Source organism: Diadema antillarum, unplaced genomic scaffold, assembly GCF_040938485.1.
Source record: "Diadema antillarum isolate AM-2024a unplaced genomic scaffold, OU_Dant_1.0 seq00000160_RagTag, whole genome shotgun sequence".
In the NCBI taxonomy this organism is placed as follows: Eukaryota; Metazoa; Echinodermata; class Echinoidea; order Diadematoida; family Diadematidae; genus Diadema; species Diadema antillarum.
Genome location: NW_027271231.1, coordinates 1,937,897 through 1,948,535, shown reverse-complemented (window position 1 = coordinate 1,948,535; position 10,639 = coordinate 1,937,897). Strand labels below are relative to the sequence as shown.

Sequence of the window (10,639 nt, the reverse complement as noted above, 5' to 3'; positions counted from 1 at the left end):
ATTGCATTTTGGATTGCGTTTCTTAAAGCAGTAACAGTTAGTGATGTCTATAGCAAGCAGCCATGGGATCGACCCCTTCAAGTTTCTTAACATTTCGAATCTAATTAAGGACATCGCCACTGCTGCCTGCCAGGGGGATTCGAACAGGGAACCTCAAGATGGGGTGTTCGTTGCCTTGTCCACAGCAACACCAAGATCTCTTTACTCATGCGCGCAATCGAAGTCACAAACATGAAACTAGGATGATGACTTCGATGTCGTCATTGGATGCTGTATTACCAAACTTACCAGTTTTCGACGATCACACCTCCGTATAGGGATAAAATCATGCCTGCATTCTAATGATTTCTGTCAAATTTCCTCTGTGTATCTGTCTCTTGATCTACAGAGTGTTCACTGAAAAAAAAAGATCTGTGGGTAGGTCTACATCTTTCAAAGATTGCTACTTTTTCTGAGGAATGTACGAAACATCACATTGCTCCTTTGTTAAATCTCTCGATGCTGTATATATATACAGGTGTATAGTGTACGCCAAACTCTCCAATTTCCGTGTAGCTGTCCGTTATCTGATTTTAACTTGTCGTCGTCTACCTTTCACTCATTAGAAAAGCAATGCTAACGACAAGCAACGCCACCAGTTAAGCAGGGTCTATGAGCGCAGACTAGGGACATTCGCTTCATCTGTTGGCTTGAAGCGTGAAGAAAAGAAAGGAGAAAGATTTGTAAACATTATCGTTATTCATAATAAAGCTCCAGATCAGCCGCTTCGTTTTGCTGCACGCCACACTACTGACATGCTTCTGATTAAATATGTCCGAATTTTGTCGTATTGCAACAAAGGGTCCTTCCCTTCTTTTTATCTCCGACCACTTATGGAAATATTCCCCACATTATTTACCTTTCAGCTCAGTACATCAAACCCCCTCGCTAAAACTGTAGAGGGAATCATATCTTCAAATCATAATAATTTTGGCGAGATTCGTGCTGACTGCCGACTGTGTGCAGTCGAGGGAGGGTGGGAACGTGCATACCTTACCGCATACACAAACACACACACACATGCACACACAGAGAAAGACCGAGCATAGCATACACTCCATGCTTTCACACACTGGGCACACGCCTGCACATGCGAGTGATATCGAGGGCCGTGAGAACCGTACTTGAGAACAAGCCGCTGGCAGCCCGACGGATGCCAGCCTACACACTCTCGCATTGTTGCGTGTCGCGGGCTCTCTCGCCATTCAATCGCTAACATTCCCCGTTGCACGCATGTAGCCGTGTGGAAGCACCATCGCAGTACACCCGTGAACGCAAATACCGAATATCTTGCCTTTATTTCTCATTTCTACCAAGCGTACGGATCTCATCTCTGGATATCCATAAAACAGGATTACTCTGTCCAAACAGCTGTACGGATTTTCTTCAGTACCGAGAAAATCCACGGCAAAATTGTTGGGAATACTACTGGATTCGGACGGAATAGCTTGCAATGGGTTTCTGTGGGGATGAGGCTATCGTCTGGTGCTTCAAGTACATCTTAGTTGTCGCCTGCTGCATCACAAATCTGGTGAGTCATATTTGGTTGCCGGGAAATCTAGACAAATGTAGGGATGAAGTATATCAAGTTTCTCTGCTACATTTTATACCTTTCGATTACTTACGCTCGTTGCTCTTGCTTTACTTACATCGCCAAGTCTATTAGGTCAGAGATGTACTTGACCTCGCCAAAATTGAGGGCTCCTTGCTTAGATTGATCATCACTGCGAAGGAGGATAATAAAAGGAAGAGGGAACTGACCTCGTGGGGCATAAAACCCTTCGAGGGTGCAAAAAGTTCCTGATAACTCGACAGGATAGGGGACACCACAAATTGAACCTCCTTAATTGTATGTCTGATTGTCACTATGTGCAGGATAATACACTCGGATGCCTCACTAGTCTCACAGTATCGTAGCGAGCGGGTAAACTCCAAGATGATTATATAAAAAAAGAGTCGTATATACAATAAAACAATTCTTATTGGCGCTGGAAGCTCCCTAACGAGGGAGGAGTAAAAACCAAAACATGAAAATCTCCATCTAATAGCCTGGAGCCTCGGTAATATTTCCTTCCCGTCGTTGGCTAATTGTATGTAGATTCTCAAAACCCAATGCCTCGCTGACTATCAGCTCATGCGATGCTTTTGTTGTTGTTTTTTTTCACGTAGTGTTAATAGAGTGACATGTTTCGCAAGGAATGCGCCAGACATGATATCATAGACATTATCACGTATAAGTCAGTTCGTTCAACAAGGTAACTGTTCTAGCGAAACAATTATATTTATGGGAGATCAGAGCAACCTGCATGATTTCAATGCGAATGATTATCTTCGCCTCTTAGTTTCTCTATAGCTAATTTAGCTTCCATGCCTAACTATCGTCATCATTCTGTCAATAATTCACGAGAAGGCAAACACCAGAAAAAACAGTAAAAATTGAAATAATAAAGAAAAAGGTCATCGTGCTTTGGGGGAGAAGACGCACACTTATTAATCCCACGTCGTGCCATCGTAAAAGCGGCTTGCGCTCGGTTTCCATGGCAACCATTGCATCTCGCGCTGTGCTTTTTTCCTTTATATTCTTATCGCCTTTTCTTTCTTCACGAACGTTTTTATCTCCATTCATGAAGATGGCTTTTGCAGTCAATATTTGAAGATATGATATTGTTTCTAGGCATCAGAATATTAATTTTTCCACTTTTGCATCACCTAGAGCTGAAGAAGGAAAGAAGCAAAGCAAAGAGAAGACTAAACGTTTATTGGCACTGCTCCGATACCCAGTTACGAAACTTTGGACACCAGCATCTATCGTGAAGCATCAATCATTGAGTATGACAATGAAGACACCACGGTAATCAGTGGAGTGTGACACTAATCTTAGCTGCACCGCTGTAAAAACCTGAGGAAGATCGGAAAATCCCTTCGCATTCTTTAGTCAATTTAATGTCGCGAGATTTACAGAGCTACGTGTTAGGTCAACCACATCAATAGACAGAGAAATAGATACACAAGCGAGAGACTTCCAGGGCATAAAGAGAGACAATCGACAGATTTAGAAATGAAGAGACTGATGAACACGTAAAATTGCCGGATTGGAAGGAAGAAAGTAACCTTGATAGAGATCTTCAAAGAGCGGGAGAAATAAAGTACTAGTAGAGATAGAGATAGAGATCGAAAAGTATAGAAGGAGGGGACTTTATGTCAGATTTACAAAGTAAGCCAAAACAAACAGAACATTGTTATCCAGAACCTATAGGTAATACGCACAACACATTAGTCATTGGACGGAAACCCGTGTGAGTCGGAAGAGTCAGTCGGGACTTGGATATTGAAGATGACAAATGAGAGTCTTGAATTGAGGCTGTCACGTCATCCCAAGGTATCCACCCTCTATGGCCGCTTCCCATGGAGATTGATGTGTGAGTCGGGAGGAGGGGGAGGTGGGGGGGGGGGGGGGAGGGGAGGGTAAAGACTGCAATGGGGATGAGTGATTATTTTCCTCCAAATACAGTTTGATTTGGAGTCCGTGCAACCACGAAGACATGTCAAACATCATTTCGTGATAACGTCGCAAATAGCAACATCCAGGTGTTTTTTTTTCTTTTTTGCACTGTATCATATAAACTTCACGCAACTTAGCCGAGTTATGAGCTTATGAGTTTGCTTCATTAATATATTCACGAATAACATTTACGTGACGATGCTTTCATTTCATTTTAATGGTTGCCCCATAATTTCAAAACTGAAATTCAGCTCTTGTCATTAGACAATTAGAGGTTTTCAACGTTGAGTACCTCCAGACATCCTCGTGAAGAGAATAACAGTATATTTTGTATACTTTTTTTTTTCAAAATCACGAATGCATTTCGCACATTTCCATCATCACGTTGGCCAGTTAGTTGATGATATAATATAATATATATGTATTTTTTAATGTATATATCGTTACGAACAATATTCAAGCTTTTCATGGTTTCTGCACGGTTAAATTTGATTTGATGTGATTTGATGTGATTTGATGTGATTTGATTCATTGGTTTTCTGTGTGGCAGTGTATTACAATTCATTTTTTTTAGTAATACACTGTATCATGAAACACTATCGATATACATCATGGTACAACATAGCAGTTTAGCATGGTAAATGATTGTCTCGCAGTAGTGTAAATTAAACAATAATCAAAATAATATACTACAATGAATTTAATTGTGGAAACGTATTGATCAGTTTCTTTTGATAACGGCACTATACTTTGGTATAGTTTTCGTGTTTTTGTTGTTGTTAATTTCTGTTGTACACATAGCACAGTCTTCGTTTCTTATTTTTCATATTAATACGGGCGAGGGGGACGGGGTTTCCTTTAAAAGTCACCCTTCTCATACACGATGATTTGTTTTTGGTAAGTATTCTGTTTCCAGTAGGCCCCTATATTCTTATGTTTCAGGAAGTTTATCACTCAGCAACCTTGGCTCATCTCCTACAGACTCATACACCAATCTCCTAGGCAACCTAGGTAAGATGAGGACACAGGGAAAGGGGAAAGGATCAAGGTGGGGCTAGTGCTGTAAGGGTTCTAGATGATGCTAGTTTGGAGAGTTCTAGGTGTTGGGATGGTTTTGAGTGTTGTTTTTTTTCGGGAGGGTTCAACTTTTGGGTAAGGAATGTCGGATAGTTTTCGTGCTTGGCCCGTGCGAATGGTTTGGAGTCGGGCTTGATATAAAAAGGGGTTCTGAGGTGGCAAATATTGGTGAGGTTTGGGATGGGGCCTAAAGGGAGGGTATGGAGTGGTGGCTTGTGAAGAGGGTTTGGAGTGAATCTTGTGAGGATGGTTCCGGGATGAGGTTTGTCGGAGGGTTTGAGATGGCGGTGGGTTCTTTTGGAAGGCTTTGGGAAAGGGCTTATAAGGAAAGTTCCGGGTGGGGCTTGTTCAGAGGGTTTGGGAGTATAGGGCTTGATAGATTATGGGGCTCTGAGGTGGAGAATATTGGAAAGGGTTGGGTTGGGGCCTAATAGTGATGATTTGAAGTGGCATTTGTTTAGAGAGTTTAGAGTGGGCCTTGTGAAAATGGCTCTGAGGTGGGCTTAGTTGGGAGAGTTTTGCTATGGCTTGTTGAGAGGGTTTCAAGGGCTTGATGAAGGGATCGGAATTGGGTTTATCGGAAGAGTTTCGGGTAGTACTTATGATGTAGGAAGGGTTCCGGATGGAGCCTGTTGGGAGGGTTTAGAGTTGGACTTGAGGTGTGAAATATTGGATAGGTTTGGGCTTGGTCTATAGGGAGGGTTTGGAGTGGAACTGGTTTAGAGGGTGTGGAGTGGGACTTGTTGGCATGGTTGTGTGTTGGGTAGGGTCGATTGGAAGGGTTTTGGTGGGATTGATAGAAAGGTTCTGTTGGAAAGGGTTTGAGGTAAGGTTTATTGTAGGGAGGGTTTGAGACGAGTTTGGGTCGGGCTTAGGGGAGGTTTGGAATGGCACTTTGGGTTTACTGAGTATTTGAAAGATTTGGGTGGAGGTTGTTTGGAGGGTTTGGAGTAGGGCTTGGCATTAGGGGGTTCTGAAGTGGGGAATACTGGAAAGTTTGGGATGGGGTCTGTAGGAAAGGGTTTGTGGAGTGGAACCTGTTGAGAGGGTTTTGAGTTTGGTTTGCGAGGATGGTTCTGAATGGGTCAGGCTTGATAGAACGATTCTGGAGTGGGGTCTCTTGGAAGCGTTTTTGGTAGGGTTTATAGGGAGGATTTGGGGTCGGGTGGAATGGCATTTGTTGGGGAGGCTTGCACGGAGTGGATCTTGTGAGGATGGTTCTGGTATGAGGTTTGTTCGGAGGGTTATGGGTTATGGTAAGTTGGGAGGATTCATGGTGTTATTTGTAGTAAGGAGAGTTCAGGGTGAGGTTAATTGTGAATGCTAACTGTCCACCCACTTTGTTACTAGCCAGGTTCAGTTGGTGGAAATGTCACGAAATGACACAGAGGTCCAAGTTTTGCAACTTCCAACATGAATTAGATTTATGCTCACTGTGTAAAGCTGCACTCATCTTGTAAAGCTGCACTCATCTTTATTGGAGACATTTTTCGATATAGGCTTGGGTCATTTTATAGTAAAGCAGGAACTTTTTGAATAGGAACAACGCCTAACAGTATTGCTATGTGACAAGGAGGTGTGTGGGTGTGTGGGTGTGTGTGTGTGTGTATAAAAGGGATGGGGGGGGGGGGGTGAAGATGCACCTGATTTAATTGTCAGCTTTAGCCTCTTTAAGCACCCGAAAGCTGGACCGACTAACTCCTATACTCCAAAGACAGCCATGTCATCATATTCCGTAACACTAAACCAAGTCTCGTCTATTAGTTTGCTATTACTGGATATGGTAGATGACAACGTGATCTGCTGTCGATTCATTTTCACTGAATTGTCATTCATAACGCATATGCAAGTGAGTGCGTTCGTTTCTTCTCTTTTTCTTCCTTTTTGTGAAGAGGTGCGAAACTAGATATCTTTAGGAGCACCACGGAGATGACTGTACAGTATTACGCATACACTGAGACTTTGATGAATTATTGAGTTCTGGAACCACAATCGGCAAATCGTGCCTTAAGAACTCTGCTTTCAATCAATGCATTCAACGACCTTATGCGCGGGAAATCAAAGAAGGCTCAAGTCTCTAAAGTGCAAGGTTGGTTTCACGTACAATCGAAGTCTCTCACATCGATGTCGATCGCGTATTCAAACTTGTCTCTAGTTCGTCGCAGACGTTAATGGAATTATCGATTAACTCTCAATGCAGAGTGGAATGATTTCGCGCAACACACACACACACACACACACACACACACACACACACAAATGTGTATATTTGGTCAGCTTTGCCCATTATCTGATTTTATAAAAACATCAGCTGCGTGGATGTTTTGTAAAATTCAACTGATTTTTGGACTTCTTCTTTTTATTTCTGGTTATTGTCAGGATCGTTTTGCCATCGCTTCGTACTGAATTTCACGAGCAAAGTGGATTATCAGGTGTCAATATGATATTTCACAAAAGGTTTAGCAGCACATCATATTATATGCACGTAAGGGGACTTGACCATGCTAAGAGCTCTCAGTGAAGTTCATGCACCAGCATTAACTTCAGCCTAAAAGCCTTTTTTTTTTCTGCGGGTGAGAAGAGTTGCTTATAATCATGAGAAAACAGGAATCAACGCTCCCTGGCAAGGCGTGAAAGCCAGGGAACTCTGCTCCGCTCTGTCTCAACTTCACTTTTTGAACAATGAGTTATACGGGGATCAAGGTGCACCTCTCTGAATTTATCAGTGACACTGGAACAGAGGGTTGAAAATGAATTAGCATCTAACGTGCACATTTTGTATCTAGATCTATATTACCGTTTTATTTTTTTTAAATACTGAAACATCTGTGTAAATTCACTAAAAAGTGAGATAGAGTGGGATAAGGTAGAGATGGAGACAGTGTAATGAGGTAAGGGTGGGGTGAGGTATATAGGGGTGGATGAGGTGAGGTAGGGGTGATGGGTTAGAATAGGGTGGAGTGAGGCAGGTTCGGGGTTGGGTGAGGTTGGGTGGGATAGGGTGAGGAAGGGATGGGGGTGAATTAAAGGGTGGGGTTAGATAGGTGGGGTGAGGTAGATGGGTGAGGTTGGGGTTATTGAGGTAAGCTATAGGTGGGGGAGGGGGGGCTAGGAGTAGGTTGAGGTACGGGTGCGATTGAGGTAAGGGTTCAGTTCAGTTTAGGTCGGTTCAGTTTCATTTTTGCATTTCAATCTCAATACAGTGTAACAAACTTTAACAAAGTGTCGCTATAATGATTTTTAAAGAATTATATGCATCGATGTGCATTCTTCACTGGTTGAGGAAAGGGTGGGGAAGGGGGGGGGGGGCTGGGGTGAAGTAGTAGAGGTGATGTAGGGGTGGGGTAGGAAGAGGCAACCTGCTGCGAATGTCATCTTGTGTACTTTGTAACCCAAGAACAAGTATATGAAAAAACACCCATTACTTCCTGCTACTGAGGAAGTAGCGGAAATAAGCCCGACTGTTGTGTCAACGCAAAGACAGGTGCTCGAAAAAAAAAATGAGTAATGAAATATGTCAAGAAAAAATGTCACGTTGCGACATATTTGTTTTAGACGAAAGGTTAAGGGACTTCGTTTGCTCACCCTGGTACGGCGCGGAGAGAGAAAGAAAACGGGCAAGGTGATGGACTTACGCATATCAATATGATCACTTGGATAGTCTCTCGATTTTGTATCAGGAGTTCTTGGTACAAAAGTGCTTGTATTTAAGCGCAATTCCATCAAAATGTTCAAGTTCAAATTCAAATTCAACGTCAAATTTATTTCCACTTTTCGACAAAAGCATAACATACATCTCACTTTCTTTTGTGACAGAGAAATAATGGAAACAAGACAATGTGAATTGAACAGAGTAAACAATGTCGAAACTGAAATGATAAGATTTAGTAATAAGATGAAATGATAAAGTTAGGTCTATATAAAGAGTAAAATCAAACGAACAGAATTGTAGCGATTTCGTTAAAATCGGGCATGAAAGAATTCAACTAAAAAGTGATTTATCACCTCACAAAACTTAGCTTCCTCTTGCCTCTACAGAAGTCCTTTTTGTTTTGAATAAAAGAATTAGATTGCGTATTTTGACTTGAAATTAAGGAAAATTAATTGTATCTGCATCGAATGAATGTAGGCTGGTGATAAACCGTGGCAATTGTGATTTTGGGGGAAAGAGGCGGGTCTATAGGGCAATTACCCCCTAGGCAATTACCCCGGACCCTTTCCCTGACCCCAACCGTATTCCTATTCCTGAACGCAAGCCTAGCCCTAACCCAAGCTCTAACCCTTAACCTAACCCTAACCCTAATCTTTACTCTAACCTTACCACTAATCAGTATTTAGCCGGGGGGGGGGGGGGGGGGGGTAATTGCCCTGATACGGTAGTTTACTACATTATCGACGAAAATGTGATTTGTTAATTTATTTGTGCAAAAAACTTTTGGAGAGTTGTGAGCCTATGACGTCATCATCCTTCTTGAGTTAGACCGATATTACTATTCCGGACAAAATAATTTATTCAAAATTCGTTAACTTTCTTGCTTAAGGTCCAACATTAATGAAACGCCCACCATTTTGTTCATCTCACATTTCTCTATGTATGCCCTAAATGTAAACATTGTACTAGACTTATACAATTGTATACTCGGTTTGGTGTTCTCATTAGTATTTCCTGTAGTTGTGTGACATGAACTTTGTTTGCATGTTTATTCAATAATTCTGACGTTATGATAAGCATTTGTTAAGTGCAAAAACACTGCCAATCTGTACGAAGAAAACAAGCTGTTTGGGTATTACAAACGTCACACTCCTGTGGTGCTGTGTTCACTACGAGAATGTCATAGATCTCGGTAATGACAATCTGCCCACATGAGTAAGAAATTGCACACCTGAGCGCCATGCAAGTTTTCATTTCGATTGGCTTAAAAAATAAAAACGACTTCGACGTTGGGAAGTATAATTTTTTTATCACCATTTCGGTAATGCAGCAACAATAACTTTCATTGTTTTCAGGAGGTAATCAAGCAAACTTATCTAGATTTCCCACTTTATCAGTGTTTATAGAAACGGAGTGAATTTCTGTTATGCTATGTGAGAATTGGAACGAAATACGACTTATTCAAGTCCTTAAAAAATAATGATAGAAAAAAACCTTCCTTGTGTTTTCGTGGTTGAATCAAGACGTGTGTTCTCTCGAAATTGGGTTAGTATGCCGTGAATTAAACGCTGTTTGTGCAGTGTACGCTTATTTGATTGGATGAGTGGTCCACTGTAAAAGTGAGCTGGACAACATACGCAGAACTACCCTAAAAGAAAGGTCAGGTTTGTGTATACTGTGCATGGGCTGGGTAATCGAATCAGATCGGTTCAGGGCTTTGGACGCTCAAGACATCGAGGACGAAATGTTTGTGTACGGATCGCATCTATGTGGTCATGCTTGCACACTCCACAAAGCAAGTACAGTGTTTAAAGTGGAAACGATTTTCATGACGCCTGAATGTATGTATGACAACAATGGAAGCTTAACGTGTCTATGTGTAGTGTATAGTGGCACCCGCACAACCATGTGTTTGGTGACAAAAGGGATGCCATAATATTTCCCAGCGGAAGACTTGGGCCAATCGATAAGTCGATTTCTACAAGGTCACTCCTTTCGCCTGTCCTTCTACATGTTTTTCTCTGCGAGCTGTTTGTGTATTAGGTACTATAAGCACACTGTCCCATCGACAAGCCTGTGTGTATGTGATGTTCGTCATTTTTTAGTGATAGTTCTGATGTCAACAATCTCTATAAATCCCACGTTGTACCACCAAGGCTGGCTCTTGCTGTCTGCAAATACCAGCCATATCACTATTTTTTTTTTGCTTTTCCCCACCCCGTCACCAATCTCAGCCATCCGACGTAAATACACTGACAGGAGTTACAAGGCCGCCGTGTTTATCACGGTATATGATGTGTATCTAAACTGTCGCCACCATTCTAATTTTACATGACCTCAAGGTTAGTCAGTGTAAGGTCTGTAATCTC

General features: G+C 42.0%; 1 protein-coding gene across 1 annotated transcript in view; it reads left to right on the top strand.

Annotated features, from left to right (window-relative positions):
* The first annotated feature begins 1,247 nt into the window (after nt 1–1,247).
* The window catches only part of LOC139727911 (CD63 antigen-like), a 192,776-nt gene continuing 183,384 nt past the window's right edge, over nt 1,248–10,639 (top strand). Inside the window, exon 1 of the mRNA XM_071638882.1 lies at nt 1,248–1,570. Coding sequence (XP_071494983.1) covers nt 1,493–1,570 — 78 coding nt within the window. The 5' untranslated portion in view covers nt 1,248–1,492. The remainder of the gene's footprint in view (nt 1,571–10,639) is intronic.